This window comes from Cervus canadensis, chromosome 22 (genome assembly GCF_019320065.1).
Source record: "Cervus canadensis isolate Bull #8, Minnesota chromosome 22, ASM1932006v1, whole genome shotgun sequence".
NCBI classification, from domain to species: Eukaryota; Metazoa; Chordata; class Mammalia; order Artiodactyla; family Cervidae; genus Cervus; species Cervus canadensis.
The window spans coordinates 11266143-11290061 of record NC_057407.1 but is presented as its reverse complement, the minus strand read 5'-3'; the positions used below and the strand labels follow the sequence as shown (position 1 = coordinate 11290061).

At 44.3% G+C, this 23919-nt stretch overlaps 1 protein-coding gene and 1 long non-coding RNA gene across 9 annotated transcripts in view; one reads left to right on the top strand and one right to left on the bottom strand.

Moving 5' to 3' along the window:
• Positions 1 to 1076: 1076 nt before the first annotated feature.
• LOC122424957 lies at positions 1077 to 10343 on the bottom strand. 4 transcript variants are annotated; one of them, XR_006264631.1, is made up of 5 exons: positions 9432 to 9543; positions 9012 to 9129; positions 6980 to 7081; positions 5613 to 5707; positions 1077 to 5024 (listed from the first exon to the last, which is right to left on the bottom strand). It is a non-coding gene; the product is annotated as an uncharacterized LOC122424957 (long non-coding RNA). The 4 variants fall into 4 exon arrangements; XR_006264632.1 differs by lacking the exon at positions 9432 to 9543 and adding an exon at positions 10220 to 10343 and having other exon boundaries at positions 5613 to 7081; XR_006264629.1 differs by having other exon boundaries at positions 5613 to 7081.
• Positions 9706 to 23919, top strand: part of DCAF1 (DDB1 and CUL4 associated factor 1) — a 92320-nt gene continuing 78106 nt past the window's right edge. For 2 of the 5 annotated variants that reach the window (XM_043443231.1, XM_043443228.1), the window contains exons 1-3: positions 9734 to 9881; positions 18482 to 18599; positions 23144 to 23220. In XM_043443231.1, coding sequence (XP_043299166.1) covers positions 18490 to 18599; positions 23144 to 23220 — 187 coding nt within the window. In that variant the 5' untranslated portion in view covers positions 9734 to 9881; positions 18482 to 18489. The other 3 variants (XM_043443232.1, XM_043443229.1, XM_043443230.1) reach the window with 3 other exon arrangements.

Genomic DNA, 23919 nt, shown 5'->3' with positions numbered 1-23919 from the left:
CCACCTGCAGGTAGCCTTCCCAGATTGCACCAAGCTACCACATTGAAGGTCTGGCTCTCCATCAGAGTTCCTCCTCCTCATCTCCCTTTCACCTGGAGGAGGCAGCCAGCAAGGGTTCACAAAAGGAGGCAGGAGCCGCCTACAATGGGTGTGAAAGGCTGGAGGAAGTCAGGTTTCTTGCTCCAGCACCTTCAATCCCAGGCCCTCAAAGGCGGGGAGCTGGCATGCTTCTCATGCCTCCCCAGGACAGGTGTCCCAACACCTGGTGGAGGTCACAGGGCTGCTTCAGCCCCTCTGGGAAGAAGCTGTTGTTGTCCAAGGTGGCATGTTTACTAGGCCGCTGGGTGGCAGGGGTCCCCGTGGTCGAGTGCCACGGGCCAAGAAGTCCCTGGTGTGCTGGCAGAAGGCCCACCGCCGGTGCCTCCTTTCCAGACAGGAGTTCTGTTCTCTGTCCACAGAGCTGAGCGGTTTTGCATACTTGGTCACACAGTGTGTGACTGAGCCATAGCTTACTCATCTCTCAAAATGGAGCATGATGCCTACCCTCACAGGACTGATGAGGGAACACTTCGAAGAACCGCACAAAGTAGTGCTTGGTGCCTGGCAGGAGCCTGGACCGAGTGCAGAACTTCAGCCCCAATGGAGGTTAGCAACTGTCTCCTGAGGCCTGGCTGTAGCATCACCAGTCAAACCATGTGACTGAGCTAGTGACAAAGCCTCTGGTGTCTCAGCATCCTGAGATAAAGGGTGGGCAGGGCCTGTTCCCACCAGCTTCTTCCCACGAGTGTGGCACCTGAGAGGGAACCATGCGACAGAGATGGCTCAGAATAAAACCTGAGAGTCAGTTCACATTGAGCAGTCACCAGGGTCAGGCCAAGCCCTTTATGTCCATTAGGTCATATAATTCTTGCAAACACCAGGGGGAGGGTACCAGTATCTGAATGTCAGTTTTACTTTATTTGCTTGTTGATAAATTAGACTCTTTTTTAGAGCAGTTTTAGGTTCACAGCCAAACTGAGCAGAAACTAGAGTTGCCCCAAACCTCCTTTCCCCACACATGTACAGCCTCCCCCGTTAGCATCCCCCAAAACAGAGGTGCGCTTTTCACAATCAATGAACCTGTGTGGACACATCACTGTTACCCAATGTCCACAATTTATGTTAGGGTTCACTCTTGGTGCCTGACCATTCTATGGGCTTTGAGAAATGTACAATGACAAGCATAGCTTTATTCTTTAATACCAATTTTATTTTTATTAGTACATGTTCAGTGGCTTCAGAGTACAAAACAGGCTTATATGGAAAACCAGCCATGCCTCTTCCCTGACCTCTCTGCCTTTCCTAACCCCAGGCCCAGGCCCCGGTGGCATCCATCTTACATACCCAGGGGCCCACACAGTTGGCACCAGAGTACTAAGAATGTCAAAAGCAACAGGAGACAAACAGTGCATTAGGGTCAAGGGGCCAAATGAGCTGAGTACACCCTCTGGCCCAAAGGTCAACCCGGCATCTCAATGAAGACATTAGAAAGATGTGTTAAAATCTTCACTTATTTCTTTAGAAGCCCCAGTGATCATTTTTGGAGTTTTGCTGGATGAGAGGAGCTAAGGAAGGGCGCTCTGATGAAAAGCTGCCTGGGTGGAGGGAGATTAAGGTTCTGGCTGGCTGCGTGGCCTGGGAAAATTTCTCCCCTCTGGACTTTCAGGTGTTTGTGCAAAAAGCAAGGGTCTAGACAGGTAATCACTAGGGCCCTGTCTGGGCTGACGGACTGAGTTTGGGCTAACTGCTGCTAACAGCCCCATCTCTGGAGCTCTTCCTATGAGCTGGGTGTTCCTTGCAACCACACTTAATACTGCCCCGTTTGACAGATGAGGATGGAGACTCAGAAGGGCTGTCAGGGCCAGCTAGAAAGAAACGGTCAAGATTCTGAGCCAGAGGGGATTTTCCTGGTGGCCCAGTGGTAGACTCTGTGCTTCCAATGCAGGGGGTGTGGGTTTGATCCTTGGTAGGGGAGGTTAAGATCCCACATGTCTCTCTGCCAAAAAACCGAAACAAAACAGAAGCAATGTCCTAACAAATTCAACAAAGATGTTAAAAGCGGGCCCCATCAAAAAATCTTGTAAGAGAAAAGATTCTAAACCAGAGTGCACACTCTCCTTCCCTGGGGCTGGATCCTTGAGCCTTTTGTCCTGCTTTTCCCAAAAGAGGTGCTCTGGAGTCTGTGTGGCAGGTAGATAGGTGTGAAGGTAGGTAGGTAAGAGGGGGCCCCATGGATTCCAGTGAGAGCAGAGCCCAGCTTACTTGGCCTCCAGGATTTCAAGCCACTAGGCCCCATCTCAGGGTGAAGACCATTCCACCCAAATCCTGTCTGATGCTAATCTCTCCTCCTAGGCCATGGGTTCTCTGCCTTGGCTGTGAGTTAGTCACCTGGGGAGCTTCGGAAAATAAAGATGGCTGCGCCCCACCTGTAAAGATACTGGTTTGATTGGTGTGGAATTAATAAGGTCTTCGCACTGGTTGGTCAGAAGAGTGCCACAGGTGATTCAAATGTGCGGCCAGGGCTAGAAACCGCCATTAGTCTGTCTACTTACTGAGGGTCGCTGTTTGTTCCCTCACCATCCTGGCAAGAGCGAGCGTCTGCTCTTTGCCCTGCGGCCCCAGCCATGAAGGCAGGCAGAGCAGCCTGTGTTCCCAGCTACCACGTAGCTGCCTTTCTCTGGAACAAGTGCCACAGCATCTTTACTCTGCTCTCCTGAATTTGTGGTCCTCCTGAGAGCAGCCAAGGATGTGATGCTTCTCAGAGATTCTCTGGAACAAAAGCGCCTGGAATCCAGGCCTCTGCTGGCCTGTGGCGTGGAGAGCCCACCTTGCCCATGTCCCCTCTGCTCTGCATCTTAGGGGAAGACAAATGGGGAGGACAAGGTTTGTCCCCCACTCAGGCGGCCCTGGGCCTTTTCCAGCTCTGAGATGAGGCTATCAGCTCCATGAAATCGGATACATTTTGTATTAAAAAACAAACAAACAAAACAACAATTCTTGAAGCTACAAGGGTGTCAGGAGAGAGTAAATCAAAGCTTGAAGGAAGAGTCTCCTGTTTGCTGCCTACTGACCTCAGCTACAGAAAGGTGCCTGGTGTGTTCCTGACTTAGGACTTCTATGTGGGTTTCATGCCGCAGAGGGCTGGATGCTGCCTTTAGAGCCTGCAATGGAGAAGCAAAGTTCGCAGGAGAAGGTCAGGTAAGAGGGGGGCTGGGGATGCACAGGCAGTTGTAAATAAGTCAGAACCAGAAACTCGAAGCGGTTGTGGGGAAGCTACTCGGGTCAGGGCTTCGAGGTGGCCACTAAACATGGCATTTCCTGCTCTCATCCTCCTTGAAGCCTGGGCTTTGAAGCTTCACGGGCAGGCCAAACCTGGAAGGGTCTGGGGGTCATGGGGCATGTGTTTTTCCAAAACTGTGTTTATTGGAATTGTAGTGGGTTCCTCAGAATTGGTAGGGACTCTGGCACACTATGCCCTGCAACTTCCAATATGGTTCCTTTACCTACTTGATGAACAGGACATGATTTAAACTGGGTTAAAAAAAAAAAATTCTGTGCTGAAATAATGCTACCAAAATTTGAAAACCATGGATCTAGTAAAGTTATGAGGAATGGGTGGGGAATCTCGCCCAGAGTCACCCTCTAGTCATTCACCCCTCAGGCCAGGTCTATTCCCACAGCACACCCATGGGCCTCATGGAGTGGACAGCAGGAGGTTCTCTCTGGAGGCCTGGCTTGAATGCAGCGACAAAAATGGCCAAGAGAGGAGCCATGTGGGGAAGAGCCACTCCCCAAAGAATGAGCGACCCCAAGACCCAGACTTGCAGGCGCTCAGGGGCGGTGTGAAGCTGTCTGGGCTCAACTGTTAAAACCCCTCAAGATTCTAACCTGTTCTTACCTTCAGGGAAATGTAAGGCCTTGGCCTAGGAGGCGGGGCCCCTGATTCCAGGCTGCCCCACCATTTTCTGGGACCTTAGCCTTCTCTGTAAGGGGGGCAGCCAGGCTTGGTCACTCAGCTCCTAGACTGTGGGCCCCTGAGGACAGGACCTGTCGTCTCCACTGGGTGCTACAGTCTCAGTTCAAGGGACTCAGTTATAGGGCTAGGCACAGGAATCATTCACTTCACGGAAAGAGATTCATTCATCAGTTTTTAGAACAGGGTTCCTGGCAAGTGGCTCCCCCCACCCTCCCCGTACCCACCATGACCTTTGACAATAGTGGCTGACTTCCCACACTTCTTGGAGTGAGGCTTTCTTCTCTCTCCCGTTTCCTCTCCTGGTTTGGCTCCTCTCGGGGCAGGAATGTCAACACTCTGGAGAGAGTGAACACTGGGGCCTTGCATTTCTTCTGACAGTCTTCTACCTCTGAGCAGTCCCACAGACGAAGGTGCCATCAAGGCTGCTTATTAACGCCAACAGACTCTGGCCACGTGCACTTGCCCAAGAAGCAGGTGGAGTCAATAAGCAGATGATCATGGATGGATTGCGCCGAGGGGAAGATCTGGTCCCCAGTTCAGATGGAGGTCTTAACCTCTCTTTGCCACGAAACCCCCAGAACATCAGTGATCAGGACCTCTGTATGTACTCAGCTGCGGCCTATGCTCCTTCCCCACTACCCCAGGCCCTTGAGGGATAAACCCACAGCCAAACAGCCCCAGCTGTTCTCACTTCCTGGCAATGACCAGGATCTGAGACACTGCCTGCTTCCCTGGGTCTCCAACAGAGTCCTTCATTCCCTACAACCTGAGGCCCTCCAGACCCCTGTCAAGAGTCCAAAGGCCACTTCTGAATGAAGACTTCCATCCCCCCAAGTCATGCCCAGTAGTCCGTGGCTGTCCTGATCTCTGGTCCTGGCAGGAGGCAGCCAGCTTTGTGACTTCACAAAAGGCCCCCTGTGACAAGTCTGGGCTGGTGAAGCAGGAGGTGGGCCGAGGGGCTCCCCTCAGGAACATCATGTGACTTTTCATGGAGAGACACCCCCTACCTCTGAGGGAATGAAGAAGTGCCTCATGGTAAGAGCCCGCGACATCCTCTGCATTTAGAAGCACACCACCCCTCCTCCACCCATATACCTTGATGGCTTTGGCTCCCAGGTCTAACTGAGCTCCTGCCCACATCTGCCAGTATCTCTCTGGGGTCCAGGTTCATCGCCACTGAGTTTGGGGGTGGGGCAGTTGGTGATTACTCCAGGTGGTGGTGGTGGGTCTCTGATCTCTGAATTGGGGGTCAGACCAGCTTCCGCTCATCAGTCATTCTGCTCCCAGCCTCCCCTTCCAGTGAAGGAACTGATGGGGTGGGAAGCTTTATCTGACCTGAGTCTTCATCATGGTCTCCCCAAGCAGTCCTCAGAGCACCTTCAAGTGATACTTGAAGGCCAGAGAGTCCTGAATCCTGTAGAAGTCTCATAGCTACAAACAGGCATTGTTAAAAGAGCAACAGAGTCTCTCCTCAATGCTGACTTTACTGTTGTTTCTTTTCCAAAGTATTTACAATTCTAGAAACCTAAGGCAAGAGAGGCCGGGGCTGCTTTCTCCCTACCTCCCCTGCACCTGTTCACCAACCTTGAACTCTTACCTGGAGCACCGCCTCTGGGAAGAGCAGGGCCCCAGGAGTCAGGAAGGATGATGACGGGCAGCCAGGCTCGGGGATCTGACAGGTCCTGGGAGCACCTGGAGGACAGTTTGGGCCTTTGCATGCTCCAGCCCCTGTGTGTGCTGGGCAGGTCCATTGTGAGGGTGGCCCGGGAACATAATCTCTGGCTATCCCCGTGGCCTCTACTTTGATTGTGACATCACCATCCAGCCAGAGGAGCCCAGGGAAAGGAATAAGTGTACCCTGAGCAGGATTCCAGATGCAGGCTTCATCTCAGCAGGGAGGAGGGTCGACAGACTGGTTTGGGGAGGGCGACATGGCCTTGACTGCCCTCACCCTTGATCGATAGCAGCCTTCTCAGGCATGAGGAGGCCTAGGAGCCGATCCCCTTAAATCCACCCTCTGACCCACTCAGAGTTCTGTGCTGGGCCACAGAGTGGAAAGATGATCCCTAAGGATGGTTACTCCACTGTTTCCCAGTGCGTCTGAAAATGTGCCTTAGGATTTTTCTTGAAAGGAGCTCATTTCTCATTTTGATGAGAAAAGCTTGAGCTCTTCAAGCAGGCAGTAATACGATGAGCAAAGAGAAATCAGCCAGGGCTGATGTGGTCCTGCAGGACGGCAGCAGGGACAGCCAGAGGCCAAGAAAAATTAGGATAGAGATAGCCACCACTTAGCTAGCACTTCCTGTGTGCCAGGCCCCAAGATGAGCACTTCACAGGCATGATCACATTTAGTCCTCATAGCAAGGCTGGAAGGAGGCACTATTCCCATTCTCCAGCTGGAGAAACTGAAGCTTGAGAGGTGAAGGTCACGGTCCCACAGCCGGGCAATGGGAGCAGCAGCGTCAGGACTCAGGGCTGTGGACCTCCAAAGCTAGACTCAGCTGATGACCTATCTCTTTCTACAAACTTCCCAATGAAGAGGAAAAGAAACTTTTCTTATCTGTGACCATCAGTGACAGGGTTCAAGAGACAACGGAGGACTTTGAACCTGATATCACCCAGATGAACTTTTAGATAAGGCAGCCTTGACTGCCTGGCCCCTCTAACCTTTAATGAGACCCACTGGGAGGCAGCTGTTCCTAACTATTTTGCAGATGATTTAAGCGAGACCCGGGGAATCACTGAGGGGAGTCCTGGCAGTGGTCTGTGGCTGAGCAGTAGTTCTGAGGTGGGGTTGCTAGATAAAATGTAGCATGTCCAATTCCATTTTAATTTCAGATGAAGAAGAACTAAAAATAGAGAAGTCTGTCTTAAATATTGCAGGGAGCTCCTCATTCTGGCTGGGCCCCTGGTTACATGGGAGTTAGGGCAGGGCTGAAGGGGGGTTGCTGTTTCATTTCTTACCTGATTCCTGTGTGGGCTGGAGGCAGGGGCAGGGGGGCTGACTTCTGGAGACTGCAATGTCTGCGACCACTGGATGAGGTGCAGCCTCGGCAGTTTTTCACTCTGTGAAATGGGATTAGTGGACTTGGATGCAGTCATGCAGGGGTGCTTGCTTTGCACACTGCCTCTGCAATGAGGGCAGTGTTCCATCTTTATAGGGGGTTGTAGGGGGCTCCCAGGAAGGAGGAAGGCACCCAGGGAATGATTAGAATTCCCTTTTGGCCGAGGTTGGGGTCCCCGGAGCTTGGACGTGTTACTCCTGGACACTTCCAGTAGTCTTGTTCAACCAACAGCAGAGTGGGAAGAGATGCAGGGGAGAGGAGGAGGCGCAGGAGTTGTGATGGGAGCACCTGGGTCCAGTGAACATGGAAGCATGTGATGGGAGAGAAGGGGAGGTGGAAAAGGGAAGAGGGAGGGATAGGGGAGACAAGGGGAAGGGGAGGAGAATGCCAAAGTGCAGAGGACTTGGTGTTATCACTTTTTTCCTAGCCCAGTGCATGGGCATGTGTGGGGATGAAGGCCGGATGGAGCATACCTAAGTCTGGGGGACTTGGTGCTGAGCTCCTCTTGCCCTCCTTCTGCCACTGGGCAGCCCTGCAAGTATGACTTCTTGCCCCTTGATGCTTCTTTTTGAGGTGCACCACAGCGGAAGACGGGAAGAGGCAGGGTGGAGGGAGACAGAGTCCAGAAATGTTGTTCCAAAGAGGCCAAGGAATCTCTTTTTCCAATGACTCCGGCATGATGTGCCAGGCCAAGCTGAGAGTGTGGGCCCGATTATTTGTAGCTTTGTGTTCGCCATGTACTTAAATGTGAAAAGGCTGGTTGTGAGGATTGGTAGCAGTGCGCGGGAGTGCTTGAGTCTCTGGTACCTGTGCTTGACCTAAGAAATGTGTCAGTGTGTATGAAATGTGTGTGCAGCCCAGGGGAGTCTAGGAGTGCCTACAGGTGTGTGGCTGTGTACGTGGGGAGCTTTTGGCAGAGGTAGGGGGGCCGCAGGCATTACAGAACAGATTATGGAGGGAGCAGTTGCTAGACAGGCTCTGGATTATCTCCTGTTCTGCTTCCGCCACCCCCCTGGGCCCTGGCTTCTCCAAAGGGCCTCTGGGATATACCCCTTATTCCCATCATTTATCCAGCCCAGGCTGATTTTCTGAAGATGAGCAGCGCCATCTGGTGGCAGGCTGAGGCTGTGACAGGAGTAAAGGAACTGGGAACCTGGGTGACGAAGAGGTCTGCCTTTCAGGACCCCAGTCGGTGGGGAAGCTGCACCGCACTGGCTGGCTCATGGATAGAGGGAGGGTATCTAAGGCTTGAATGCTCCATGCTCATGCATTTTGGGTTCATGGTCCACGGAATCACAGCATGAAAGTCAGCTGCAGGAGCGTTGGAAGACGGATGTAGGAAAGTTATTGGTCCACAGCCTCTGCACCCACAAACCTGGGCCCCATTCCATGGGGAGCCAATCTGGGCTCAGATTTCTCCTCTGTGGAGGTGGCGAACTGTACCTACCCTATGGGGGTGGTAGTGAGGGTTGTGTGGGTAAAACACTTGGCTCAGAGCTATGAAGTCAAAGGAAATGCTAGTGGCTATTACTGAGATGGGCAAAATCCCAGAGGCACAGAGAACAAAACTGTGTGGCATTGCAGAGAGGTGACATGTCTCCGTGCTGCCACCCAACATTCTAGAATTTTGTGCCTGAACATCAGCTGTTTAAAGTTACAAACCTAAGTGAAGGAAGGAGGTGTCTTCTTAAAGGCGGGTAACACGATCCTGTGAGCAACAGAATTAAGAGACCCAGCATCCAGGCTCAGGCTAGCTTCTTACTAGCTATGGAACCTGAGCATGGCAGCAGACTTGCTGTGTCCCATTTTTCCCATGTGAAATTGCTGTGAGGACGCCATAAAAATGCGTAGGAACTTGTTCAGGACTCCTAGGAATAAAGGCTGGGTAGGATCTCCGTTAGGGAGAGAGTATGCTCAGCTGTGGTGCTTACCTTTCACGTCTCCAAAAAGGGATCCCAGAGTCGGAGTCAGGAGTCGTTCTGGTTCTGTTGCTAATTGGTTGTGTGATGTTAGTCAAGTCACTCACACTCTCGGTTTCACTTTTCCCAGCTGCAAAATAAAGAAATTAGATGACGTCCGAAGTCAGCTCTGCCTTAATCTATTTCCTTTTGATTCTTTCCTTTTCTCTGCTTCACATATAATACCTAGGATGAATTTTTTTTTATTCTACAGGCTAGGTCTTGAACAGAAAGACAAAAACCAAAGCCTTTTGTTTAATGAGTGCCGTGATTTCTCACACGCTTTGGGAAATATTTTCTTAGATCCTGGTATGTTCTAGGTCCAATGGAGCAAATGGGAGACTAAAAGACTTTACATGTCACACAGGGCCGAATAAAGTACTGAGAAGGTACCCAGCAGTTCCGGTGTTGGCCTGGGAGGATCGAGCCTCACTTTTCGCTTCCGTCTTCCTGAGCAACCAATAAGTACGTAGCAGTTCGCGTTTATACTAAAACTACAAACCCCAGAAGTCAACGCGCGGGGCAAAATGCCCACGCGCCAACCACGACTCGGTGGGTCCCGCCCCTAGGGGCGGAACTTCATTTCCCAAGCGGCGCCGGGGCTCGCCCTGGTGTTCTCCTCCCGCCTCCTGCCGGCAGTCCTCGCGCCAAGTCGGGAGGAGCGCGCGCGCGCGCGCGCGCGCAGGGTACGTAGCACGAGAGTGACGCATAATATGTGGGCCGCTCCGGAGCCGTGGTCGCGCTGTGTGTGAGTGAGGGAGAGTGAGTGCGGGACCTGAGGCTGTGTGTGTGAACTGTGGCCGCTGGCGGGGGCAGGGGGGAGCGGCGGAGCCGCCCGGGAAGGTGAGTGGGGAAGGAAGGGGGACGGCTGTTTGAGAGGGGCGCGAGGGGACAGGGTGCGTGGTCGGGCGGGCGGGAGAGTGGGCGCCGGGCTGGGGGAGGGGCGGCACCTGCCTGGGCCGCCGGCTGGGAGGGGGCGGGCCGGGCCTCCCGGGAGGCTTGGTCCAAGGCCTGACTAGACTTTTACTCCTCCAGATTTGGGGCTCGGGGGGCGGGGCTTCCACGTTCTTCCTCCAGTCCGCAAAAGAAGCTTCCCAAGAGTAACTCTTCCGCCCGGAGTGGGGGGCAAGGGTGTGCCCGCCCCTGCCTGGGGGAGGGGCGCTTCTCATTCCGCTCATCACCTTTTACTTCCCAGTCCTCCTAGTCTTCGCTCTGTGCGAGATGGAGGGTGTGGGGGGGTGGTCTCCATCTTCCTTGCCCTACGGCGGCCCCCTTCCCATTCTGTGTCTCCGCCTCTAGCTCCAGTCACCTGGGCGGGCTCTCTCCTCCCTCGGCCTCGTGCCACCTCCCCCTTGCACCCGCCCGGCTCTCTTTCGGGCGAGGTGGGGCGGGGCTTTCCCGGGACTCCTCCCACCACCCCCCCCTCCGTGGTGGTGGGGAGGGGCGGAAGGCGAGGTGTGAGGTTCTGCAGATTAGAGCCAAACGTTGGCGCGCCCGCCAACCTTCCTGGGATCCTGTTAACGAGGGTTATAGTTGTTTTTAACTGAGTGTCATTCGTTTGCTTAATTCTCTCGTCTTAGACGGTTTGCGTCTCACTTCCTCTTACTGCACTGTTAGCGCTCGGTATCGTTTTTGTTGAGGAAGTAGTTTGGGGCTGTTCGTAGAGGTTCTTTTTGAGTCCCAGATGACTCGTTCATGTCACGTTGGCCTCAGTTTTTCCTTACTCTTGTCTTTTCAATGAAGCCTTTAAATTAGTCTACGTGTTTTAATTATTAGTAGCATCTTCTTGTTCTAAACGCTTTGTTAATGTACGGAATGAGGTTCATTGGCAATGTTCTGTAATTTTCTTCTCATTAAACCTTTAATGGTTTATGTGAACTTGTATTAGACTCTTTAGGAATTTACTGTTCTTCTGCTTGATGGTATCAAAATTTGGGTTTTGTATATTGCAGTTATCCATTTTTGAGTGGTAATATGTTTTTTAATACAAAGGAAATAGATACAGAATTTGGGAACTATAAAGGAAATCCTTTTATGCTCAAAATATCTTAGTTGTTGAGCACAGCGTTTTACTGTTCTCTTGTACAGTAATGAGACTTAATAGAGGAGGAGTCTGGTAGAATGAGCCACTTGTTAGTTTGAAGTGATTGAGGGAAGTTGGTTTCTTACCAAATTATTTATGTTGTTTCTGTCATGGTTATGGACAGTAATAGACTGCTGCTATACAGGATCTCACATGTCATACTAATTATTAGGTAAATTTTATTTGAAGCTCCAAATTTGTGTTTTTCCCCAGTGTGTGTGTCTGTGTTTTAAATAAAGATTGCGTACAAGTATCTGTTTCAGAATCGTAACCTTATGGGATCTCTCCTTACCGTGAACTTTTTTTAGGCTTTGGGATAGTTTTTAAGCTAACAGGCTATACAGTACTGTGTATTACAAAAAGACAGATTTTATGGTTTAATTCAAAAGTTACAAAAGGTAACAAAATAGTGGGACAGTGGTAGAGCTAGGATAGTGATACAGTGAAAAATCTTTCTTCTACCTTTATCCTTCAGAAAGTCAGTTACCTGCCCAAAAGTAATATTTTATGTTTCTTAGGTATTCTTCCAGGGACAGACAGACAGACACACACACACACAAACTGTGGTTTTATCACTTGACAATATACTGAGAGTTGGTCCATATAGGAAAGGAAATGCTTCTTAGTATTCTTCTGCTTTTTAACTAGGAAAAAATTCAAGTATATTAAAAAGTTGAGAGAATAGTAAAATGAATACTTGTTTATCCATCTAGAGTCAGCAGTTGTTATTATTTTGCCTCGTATATGTGGTATATATTTTGTGGAACTATTTGAAAATAAGTTGCAGGTGCAGCACCCCTAAATACTTCGGCAGGCATCCTTTGGGATAAAGGATTTTCTACTTTTTGTCGTCTTTGTGTGGCTTAAGAGATCTTAGTTCCCTAACCAGGGATTGAACCCAGGGCCCTGGTAGGTAGAGTCCTAACCATTGAACCACCAGTAAATTCCCTCTACATATCTTTTGTAGAGCTTTATATTATTCCATTTTATGGACAGGATTATTGTTTAACTCTCACAACAACCATTTCCCTTTTACAGATAAGGAAATTGAGGTTTGGAGAAGTTAAGTAACTTGACCAAGATCTCACAGGTATGTTGGCAGAGTTGGGATTTGAATGCTTGAACCCCTTTTCTACCAAGTACCAGTTGAATGGCCTTGGGGACCTCTCTAAGCCCCTTTCCTCATCTGTAAAATGACAATATGGCAGTAAAATTTCAGGGTAATAATCAAGTGTCTATCTCATACTAATATTTAGTGATTGATAACTGTTGTATCATTATTAGACTGGCCATAAATTCTTCATACCACTTGAAGAACTCACTTTGAAACATGGAATTAGTAATGTACCTTCACTGTCTTGTCCATAACAAGATGGCTACACCTTTTGCATTTTGTTAATAGTCTTTCATACAGAGTAAAATGAATTTTCATTGATATTATTGTCTTAGTTTAAGTTTATATTTTCTCTAGGCAAATGATTTTTCCCAAAGTTACAGTTATATTTGGGCATAGTTAATTTGAAATTTTGAAAATGATACTAGAAGTCCATGTGTGTTTTTAAATTGAACTCCTAAAATTTTACTATTTTATTTATTTTTATTTTTTTAAATTTTACTATTTTAATACACTTGAGTTGACCTTCATTAGAGATATTATTTCCTTTAAACTTTGCTTTTATAAGCCCTACTAGGCTGAGTGCTTAAGTTATCCAAGAGACATTCCCTCTTGGACCTTTTCCCCCCTCATTTAAAAAAATGGTAACATTCATATACCATAAATTAACCGTTAATCATTTAGTAGATTAGCAGTGTTGTGCAACCATCACCTCCTTTAGTTCCAAGAAATTTTCATCACCTCACAAGGAAACCCTATATCTATTAAGCAGTCGCTCCCTACTTCTCCCTCCCCCAAGCTCCTGGCAACCATTCGGCAGCTTTCTGTATATGGATTTACCTATTCTGAATGTTTCATAGAAGTAGAATCATAGAATATGTGACCTTTTCTGTTGGAGTTTTTTTGCCTGACATATTGTTATAAAAATTCATCCACAGCTATAACATATCTCAGTACTTCATTCCTTTCTATTACTGAATAATAACTTCATTGTATGAATATAGCCACATTTTGTTTATCCATTCATCTGTTGATGAATCTTCGGGGTTGTTTTCATCTTTTGAATATTGTGAGTATGCTTTGAACATTTGTGTACAAGTGTTTGAATATCTGTTTTCAATTCTTTTGGTTATAGTCCTTGAAGTGGAACTGCTGGGTCACGGTAATTCTGTGTTTAACTTTTTCTTAAACATTTTTTGAGGGGCCACTGAACTCTTTTCTATAGCTGCTATACTGTTTTGCATTCCTGTCAGCAGTGTTCATTCCGGTTTATCCATATCCTTGCTCGTGGTACTTTTACAATTTTTTGGTTTTGATCATCCTAGTAGGTATGATTAGTATCTTACTGTAGTTTCGATTTTTATTTCTCTGATGGCTAACGATGTTGAACATTTTTTGCATGTGCTTCTTGGCTACTTGTACATCTTCACTGGAGAAATGCCTCTTCAAGAACTTTGCCCATTTTTCAGTCTGATGCTCTCCCACCTGAGCTATTTTGGCCACTTTGCCCATTTTTGAATCAAGTTTCTTTATTGTTGAGTTGTAGGTATTCTTATATATTATGAATACTTGATCCTTATCAGCTCTGATTTGCAAATATTTTCTTCCATTCTATGGATTGTCTTTTCACTTTCTTGATAATGTATTTGGCACAAAAGTTTTAAATGTTGAAGTCCAATTTATTCCTTTGCTTATTCTTTTGATGTCAGATGAACATCTCTTGCCAATTTCAAAGTCATGAAGATTTACCCCTGTGTTTACCTCTAAGAGTTTTATGGTTTAAACTCTTATATTGAAGTCTTTGATCCATTTTGAGATAATTTTTGTATCTGATGTGAAGCAAGGATCCAGCTTCATTCCTTGGTACATGAATATTCAGTTGTCTCAGCACAATTTGTTGAAAGACCATTAGTCTTTCTAGTAATGGTCTTTCAACAAATTCTTTCGCTGTTGACTTGCTTTGGCCTACTTGTTGAATATCAGTTGAGCATAAGTGTGAGATTTTATTTCTGAACTCTTGGTTCCATTGTGTTGGTATATATGTCTTTCCTTATGCCTGTATCATAGAATTTTGATTATTTTACATAGTAGATTTGAAGTCAGATGTGTGAATTCTATTTTTTTCAAGATCATTTTGGTCATTTAGGAGTCCTTGCAGTTACACATAAATTTTAGAATTGTTATTTGCTCTAATGCAAAGGAGATCATTAGATTTTGTAGGGATTGTGTTGACAATTGCCCATTTTGGAGAATATTGCTGTCTTCACAATATTAAGTGTTCTAATCTGTGACTACAGGATGTCTTTCCATTTATTTAGGTTTTTTTAAATTTTATTCTTTCCAGCAATGTTTTGTAATTTTCTTTGAGGACGTTGTTTGCCTTTGGCTTAAATTGATTCCTTAGCATTTTATTCTTTTTAGTGCTATTTTGAGTGAAATTGTTAATTTCGTATTTGATTATTTATTGCTACTGTGCAGCAATACAAGTAATTTTTGTGTTAATGTTGTATTCTATAACTTTGCTAACTTGTTTATTAATTCCAGTAGTGTTTGTCAGTTCTGTAGGATTTACTATATATTGGGCCATGTCATCTGTCAATAAAGATAATTTTACTTCTTCCTTTCCAACTTGGATGCTTTTTTATTTTTTTGTCTTAATTCCTCTGGCTAGAACTTCAGCACAGTGCTTAAGTTGTGAAAATAGACTTCTTTGTTTTGTTTCTGATTTTAGGGGGAAAGCCTTCAGTCTTTTCACCATTGAGTATGTGTTAGCTGTTAGTTGCTTCAGTTGTGTCTGACTCTTTGCGACCTTATGGACCCTGCTGCCCTCCAGACTCCTCTGTCCCTGGGATCCTCCAGGCAGGAATACTGGAGTGTCTTTCCGTGCCCTCCTCCAGGGGATCTTCCCGACCCAGGGATCAAACTCGCGTTTCTTGCATTGTAGGCATATTCTTTACTCACTGAGCCACCTGGGAAGCCCATGTCAGCTGTGAGTTTTTGTAATTAATGCTCTTTACCGTGCCCTATTGAGGAAGTTCTGTTCCTGGTTTAGCGAGTGTTTTTCACAAAAGGGTGTTGGATTTTGTCAGATGCTTCTTCTATGTCAATCACAGGGTCATCCCTGCCCCGCTTCGTTCTATTAATGTATTGTGTTACTTCAGTTGATTTGCGTATGTCAAACCACCATTGTATTCCTGGGCTAAATCCCACTTGGTCATGGTTTCTCATCCTCTTAATGTCCTGCTGTTTTCATCTTTCTAGTATTTCGTTAAGGATTTTTACATCTGTTTTCATAAAGCATATTAGTCTGTAGATTGCTAGTGATATCATTATCTGTCTTTGGTATCAGGGTAGTATTGGCTTTATGTACTACATTAGGAAGTCTGCCTCTTCTTTAATTTTTTGGAATAATTTGAGGAGTAATGTTAATTCATTAAAGTGTTTGGTAGAATGCACCAGTAAAGCCGTTTCTCCTGCACTTTTAGGATGTGTTGTAAGAGATTAACTGCTGTTAGCATGTGTTACTACTTTACCCAGTCTTTAGATCTCTTACCTCAGCATAAAATTTTACTGAGGGAAACACTGATAAAATTGGGGGAAACATTGATAAAATCATCACCCCATTCTGTCAAGGTCATAAAAACAAGGGAAGATTCAAAAACTGTCACAGACCAGAGGACATTAGGGAGACATGACAACTAAAAATAATGTATCCTGAATGAAATCTTGGAACAGGAAAAGAATGTGAATGGAAAAGCTGGTGAAATGTGAGTCAGATCTGGAGTTTAGTTAAAGTAATGTACTGATTTTCAGTTTCTTAATTTTGAGATCACGTCACTATAAGATAATATTAGGGGAACCTGAACTGAGTGACGGGTATATGGGAATTCTCTACTGTCTTCACAACTTAAAAAAAAAATAAACCTGTAATTATTCTGGGGCTTCCCTGGTGGTTCATATGGTAAAGAATCCACCTGCAGGGTGGGAGACCTGGGTTCAATTCCTGGGTTGGGAAGATTCCATGGAGAAGGAAATAGCGACCCATTCCAGTATTCTTGCCTGGAGAATTCCATGGATAGGGAGCCTGCCAGGCTATAGTCCATGGGGTCGCAAAGAGTCGGACATGACTGTGTGGCTTTCACTTTCATAACTATTCTAAGTAAATTTATTTTTAAAAATGCATTTATAGTTCGGTTGCAGTCAAAAATATACCTTGGGTCTTCTCAAGTTGAAGTCACAAGTCCATATTATTTGGTCACATTTTTGCAGTATTTCTCTTGTAACTTTGGCTAGAAAACTGAAAATGTGGATTCTTTGCAGAAAAGAAGCATTTTAACTTTGTTTTGAAAATATTCTCCTTTGGATTTAGGGGTAGCTCAGGTGGCATGAATCACTGTCTACTATTAGAATTGCCTCAATTTGACTAAATGGTTAAATTTAGAGTGGTGGTGGTGGTTTAGCCTCTAAGTCGTGTCCAACTCTTGCAACCCCGTGGACTGTAGCCTGCCAGGCTCCTCTGTCCATGGGATTCTCCAGGCAAGAATACTGGAGTGGGTTGCTGTTTCCTTCTCCAGGGGATCTTCCCAACCCAGGAATCGAACCCGGGTCTCCTGCATTGCAGGCAGATTCTTTACTGACTGAGCCATGAGGGAAGCCTGAAATTTAGAGGGTTGATGGTAAATGTATTTCTTTTGATCTTACATTAGATGCCTTTAGAAGAATGAACAAATACTCCTAGATGAGCTAGTGATTTTTTTTTTTTGGACAAAAGTTTTTATAGAAGGGTTGTTGTGTCTGTGAAAATACACATTTGTATGTCAGGATTTGACATTTTGATCTGAAGACTGCTTTGGCAAGAGAAGTAAACTATCTGAACATTTATTTGGGTCTCATTTATTATCCCTTCTGGAGTCCCTTGTAAACCTCTCTTCCCTGAGTTGATGTCTTATATGGCTACTCCAGAGCCTGTCTCACCTCCCTGTCCTGCACCCCTGGGCTCATCACTCAGCTCAGCAGCTTTTTTTCTGCCTTTCTCCAGCCTGTTATCCTCCTTCCAGGAGCTGTGAGATAGGTTAGGAAGCCTGAGGAACAAATTAGTTTATAATATTCCTTCCCAGCTTTTATATTAGTAATGATAACCACTTCATTTCTTGATCTTTTGTTAAGAATTAACAGGAATATGTTGCTTATCTTTCATAGAACTTTCCCCTGAAGACTTAGAAGAACACAGTCTTTCTGGGAGTATTTGCTATATTTTGTATCTTTAAAAAAAAAAAAAAGAGCAGCTTCACAGGTTTGGCCCTCAGATTTAGATTTGGGATTCCCAGGTTTGGACCTCAGATCTCGATTTGGGATTATTGTACATAATAATGTGCAGGTACAGGTTGTAGAGTGTCCCTCTGAGACCTTTCGTGAACTGAAGTAACATAAAATGAAGCAGTTGCCTTAGGACACGTCTTGCTAATGGATGCACAAAAATTGAGATAAAGCCCAGATGCTCATAGGCACAGTTCAGAGCTATAGTAGCTTATTGCAGTTCGTATGAAAGGAGCTTGGTGGCGCCTTTCTCTGCTTGGGGTTGCAGCAGTGAGAATGGCTTGCTGCGAAACCAACACAAGGCTGTTTTTGCTTTTTGCCTTTTTCAGTAAAAGCAAAAATCCTCTTCAGATTTCCTTCGGTTAGCAAAAACAGATACTAATGTAGGTCTTTCATAAAAATTGTTGTTCAGTTGCTAAGCCGTGTTTGACTCTCTGAGCTGAGAGAACTGCAGCACTCCAGGCTTCCCTGTCCTTCACTATCTCCCAGAGTTTGCTCAAACTCATATCCATTGAGTCAGTGATGCCATAAAAATGATGTGGCATAAAGTGAACTTCTGAAAAGCAGGGATACATGTATGTGTGTTTCTGAGAGGAGAAAGAAACCATAGGTTTTGCCTGATTCTCAGGAATTCCTGCTCATAGAAAGATTAAAAATCATGATTTTGATCCAGTTCCCAAAGTCTAGCAAACAGCTTGAGAGAGGTGGAAAGACTTGTTTGTCAGACTTTTTATGAGTATCCAGGTCCCCAATCCCAGATTTTGCACTGTACCACAAATAAAATTATCCAAGGGTTAAATTTCCCATACTTTTATTTTCCTTGTTTGGTCATCCTTTTTCCCCTCGCTCCTCACTTTCCTTTTTGTAGGAAGTACGTCAGATTTATTTGCCTGTGTTTATTTATGTGTTTGTGTTTTGCTTCTTGCCTAGGTCAAGCCATGACTACAGTAGCGGTACATGTGGACTCCAAAGCTGAGCTCACTACCCTGCTGGAGCAGTGGGAAAAGGAACATGGCAGTGGGCAGGACATGGTACCCATTCTTACCAGGTATGACCAGTTAAGTGTTTTTTTTTTAAAAGGAAATTTGGGAATTACCAGGTGGTCCAGTGGTTATTAATTGGGCTTTCATTGCCAGGGGTACAGGTTCAGCATCTAGTTGGTGAACTGAGATCCTGCAAGCTGTGCAACATGGCCAAGAAAGAAAAAAGAAACATTGGAGAATAGTATAGAACATTATCACTTTGGAAATTCTAAATCCATTTTTTTCCCCTGTCAGAATTAGTCTTTATGTCCCTACGTCTTGAAGCTTTTAAAATTGCTTCCTTTTCTTCTCGGGCCCTTTTGTTGTCGTCCTCTTTCCTAGGTTCTTCTGCCAGTGTTTTAGCTCCAGAGTTTTGTTGGTGGTTCTCTTCTCTCTCCACCCTAGGTATTTTACCTAGATAGTTTTACCTCTGTCCCTGATTTAAAAAACTATTCTCAGACTCTCTGTTATAAAAATTTCAGACCCGTTTCTCAGCTGCTTGGTGTATACATCCTTTCCTGGTTGTTCCACAGACACTTGAAATGCACTGTGTCCAAAATAGGGCTTCTAATCATCATCCTGCCTACCTCTTCGTTCCCAGCAGGTACTTTAGTACTCCCTGCCTTGGAGCAGATGGTTTTAAACCAAAAACTGAAAATCATTCTCCCTAGTGTATTCCTTTCCTAGCACAACCTAATCACTAAGCCCTGAGGATTTCTGCTTCCTCTTCTTTCCCTTCCCTCTCTCTTCATTAGGTATTGATCATATCTTGGCTGACTTATTAGGCAGTATGCATTACCCCTGTCTCCAGTTTACCCTCTTCTAATACAACATTCTCTCTGTGGAAAGATTTATCTTTTTCACACACAAATCTGATTGTCATACCTCAACTCGTAATTCTTTTCTGGCTCCCTTTCCCTACAAGATGAAATGTAAACTTTTCAGAGTGGCTTATGATGCTGTTTATGATTTGGCCCCTACTTCCTTTTTCTGCCTCATAGTGTTGTTCTTTTTCAGTGAGGAACAGTACCATATTTTCCAGTGTCTGTTTGCCTTTATACTTGCTATATCTTTGGCCTGAAAAGTCTTTCTTTGGTATATCTGCCTGGCAAGCTCTATTCCTTTCAGGAAGCAGTTCAAGAATCATGTCTGTAAATACCATATGATACCACTTATATGTGAAATCTAAAATATGACACAGTATGACCCAAATGAACCTGTCTGTGAAGCAGAAATGGAATCATGGACATAGAAAAGCAGACTGGTGGTTGCTGAGGGGAAGGGAGGGAGTTGGGGGAGGGGTGGGAGGGGAGGTTGGGGTTAGCAAATGTAGTCTTTTATACGTAGAATAGATAAACAAAAAGGGCCTACTGTAGCACAGAGAATTATATTCAATGTCGTATGATAAACCATCATGGAAAAGGATATTTAAAGATGGAATGTATGTATGAATACGTATAACTGAATCAGTTTGCTGTACAGTGGTAATTAACATTGTAAATCAACTATATTTTGATTAAAAAAATCTTTCCCTCATTTTAATTACCACTTGTACTGTAATTATCATTTTACATGTGTCTCCTTAATAAACTGTAAGTTTTCTGATTTTTACTTCTCATTTTTTTTCTTTCATTTTCATTTTCTTTTCATTTTTTCATTTTTCTTTTTCATTTTTTTTTACTTTCTCATTTTTTTACTTCTCAGTTTTATTGGTGTCTCCTCGTGTCTCTTCAGACAGTGACTTGCCCTTTGTCTGGTACATAGTGAACTGTGGTACATAATTTTATTGAATGACTGTGTTAAGGAGAGAGAGTGAAAAATAAAGACTAGGGAGGGATGCCTGTGATTTTTGTTAACAGGAAGCATTTGAAACAACAGGCTCTTTAATATCTAATCTTTGATATAACAAAAAAATTTTGTTTAGGCAGTGATCTATTCTCTAGGGATAAAAAGAACTATGGTCTTATGAAAGGTTAAACAGGGATAAATGCTTTGTTCATAACTGCTCTTGATAGATGCGAAACATGTGAAAGTACAGTTTTTTATTTTAGGGAAAGGATTTTTGTTGACTGGTGGAAAGTATATTTTCATTTGTAGAGGCATTGGAGATTAAGAACTAATCACAAGCTACTTGAGATGTAGCCATATGAATTAAAGAATCTTAAATATTGTGCATTTAACATGTGGATTATTGATGTAATTTTGAAAGGAGGAGAGAGTTATAAATGGTACTGTTCATGGTAGACTCACTAAATTGCTCAAAAAAATGTGTTTTAATGTTTTATTTTTGGGAATTCCCTGGTGATCCAGTAGTGAGGACTCGGCACTTCCATTGCCAAGGGCCCAGGTTCAGTCCCTGGTTGGGGAACTAAGATCCTGCATGCTGTGCCGCGAGGCCAAAAACAAGTAACTTTATTTTCAGGATTTTTTCATATTATTTATCGTATTTGCACCTGAACTTTGTCATTATATCATGGTACTCGGCAATGCAAAGCCTAAACTAGAGGAACCCTGTGTTCAAGGAGATAACTATCTGGGAGGCAACTAAATGGATCTAAAAAAAGTGGGTAGTGGTACAGAATAGTATGTAATGAAGTGGTAACTCGGGCAGATGGTTTGTGAATATTCCAGACCTTTTGTTTATCAGGACAGCTTCTTCATTTGTTACTAAAAGTATCACTGAGAGCCACATTGTTAAAAGATAGCCATCCTCTGAGCTACTTGAAAAAGACTGCTTGTATAGCCAGGCAGTAGAAAGCTAAGGTTAGGGTACTGGGTTTTAACTCCAAATCCAGTGGGCTTTCCAATATAGGATGTGGTAAAGGTTCCTTGGAACAGGGGCTTGAAAGTTAGTAGAATATATATTGATGAAAAGGTTTTCTAGGAAAAGTGAAAATGTGACTGAAAAAGGTATCTATCTAGGGGAGAATGAACTGGGCATGTTTCTGTGGCAGGGAGGAAATGGGCTCCACCAGAGTGCAGGGTGAATATATAAGGTAGGAATGGAGGCTAAAATTACATGGAGCAAGATCGTAAAGTATTATCCTCAAGGTTAGGCTGAGAATTTAAAGATGCAGTAGGATGAGTTAAAAGTATGTTTTAGATAGGGGCAAAATGCCTACCATCCTTCAAATTGTGGGTCTGTTGTTAGTTCACTGGTTATTTCCTACAGTATTTTCTGTAAGAGGTTACAGAAAAACCTGAACGGACATTTTGGCCAGTGCAGTAATTTATAGTTGACCCAAGGTTGCTTGAATCTGTGAACGTGGAGGGCCAACTGTACTATGCCATTTTTATGTAAAGGACTTGACGGTTGAAGGATTTTAGTGTCCCTGGGAGGTCCTGGAACTAATTCCTTACAGATACCAAGCGATGACTGTGTGTTGTATAATGCTCTGATGGATTCTTTCCTTGTAAAATCATCACCTAGATCAACTTAAAGAACTTGAGAACTACCTCCGGAAGGCTCCCTCCTGCTGCATCACATCAGTATCTGCCTTAGATTAACTGGTTTTCTACTTTTTTAAAAATAATAATTTTATTCTTTTATTTTTTGGCTGTGCTGGATCTTCATTGCAGCATGTGAGCTTCTCTTGGGTTGCACCAGCTCTAGGGTGCATGGGCTCAGTAGTTGCAGCTCCAAGGCTCAATAATGGTGGTGCATGGACTTACAGTTGCTCCGAGTCTTCTGGGACCTTGTGGGTTCTTCCTGCATTAGGGATGAACCCATGTCTCCTGCATTCGCAGGTGAATCCTTTACCACTGAGCCATTGTGAGGGAGGCCCTGTTTGTTCTTTTTTTTCCCCTAATTTGTTTATTTTCAATTGGAGGATAATTGCTTTACAATATTGTGTTCGTTTCTGCCATATATCTGCATGAATCAGCCATAAGTATACATATGTTCCCTTCCTCATGAACCCCCCCATTTGTTTTTGATTCCCAGTTTTCATTGGAACAACACCTAAGTAGCTCTGATGTCAAGCTCTGTTCTAAGCAGAGTACATATATATTAACTAAACCTCAGGGAAACTCTAAGATGGGCACTGTTATCCTCATATTACAGGTTAGGCACAGAGAGGGTAAGTAATGAACAAAGTCAAAAACAGTAGAAGAAAAAAAAGGAAAAAAAAAAAAAAAAACAGTAGAAGAGGTCTGGAGTCTACTATTTTGAGAGTAGAGAGTCCAAAACAGTATGCTCTTGATATTTCTGGTTAAGACTTAAAGAAATGATTGAAATCAGGAGATATTTTGTGGTTACAGCTAATAAGAATTATTGCAGTGGGGAAGGGGAGAAAAAGGAAGGATTTAAGGATGTCTCCTGGGTTTTTGGCTTCTGAGGGGATAGTAGTGCTATTCTTTGAGACAGGAGAGTTGGAGAGAAGAATGAATTTGGGAGTGGAAATTGTTTTATGAGATGGTTGGTTAGAACTTTATGTTTGTCAGGATGACACCCTCTTTCTAATTTTTTGCTTTTATTTTGTACTTTGTTGCGTTGACTGTTTTAGGTGGTGGTAACATCTTTTTTTTTGTATGCTTGTCTAGCATTGACCTTGTCTTCCCTTTGTATTAGGATGTCTGAATTGATTGAAAAAGAAACTGAAGAATATCGTAAGGGGGATCCAGACCCATTTGATGATCGACATCCTGGTGAGATCTGTGTTTTCTTAATTCTGGCTCTAATTTTCTTAAAAAAGAAAACTGCTTACTATAAGGACTGTTTTTCAGTTGAAATAGAATTTCTTAAAATATTGCTCAAGGTAGGGGCAGCAAGGAAAAATAAATTCCTGGAAAAATGGAAATATTTTTAACATTTATCAAGTACTTAAAGGAATTAGATTATATAGATATACCTTATTAGTTGAAATGATTACAAAGATTTAAAAAGAAAAAAAATGTTCTCTCTTTTTGACTTTTGAACCAAAAGATGTTATACTCTATGTGCCTTCATCTTTCTAACAACACTAATTATCTTTTTACTAATGGGGAAATGTGGTTGAGAATGCATTTAATACCTCTTAGTTATGAAGTTGATACTTGGAACCTTGAATAATAAATGGACTTCTTGATGTCTACTTTAATGTTCCAATAGCTAAAATATGCTACCTCAGGTTAATGTGGTTTTCTTTTGGGTCAGTGAGCCACGAAGACCCAGCCTGCTTTGGCATGGAATTTGCTATAATACAGAACTGTGTGGGACTTGAGACTGCCGTTTTATGTTCGAAGGTAGATTACCAGGGGGCACAACTTAAGTCGTATGGGTCCACACTACATATAAATTTTCTATTTATAAAACCAGAAGCAGTTCTTTTTGGAGAGAAGAGACTGAGATCTTGTAACTGGAAAGAC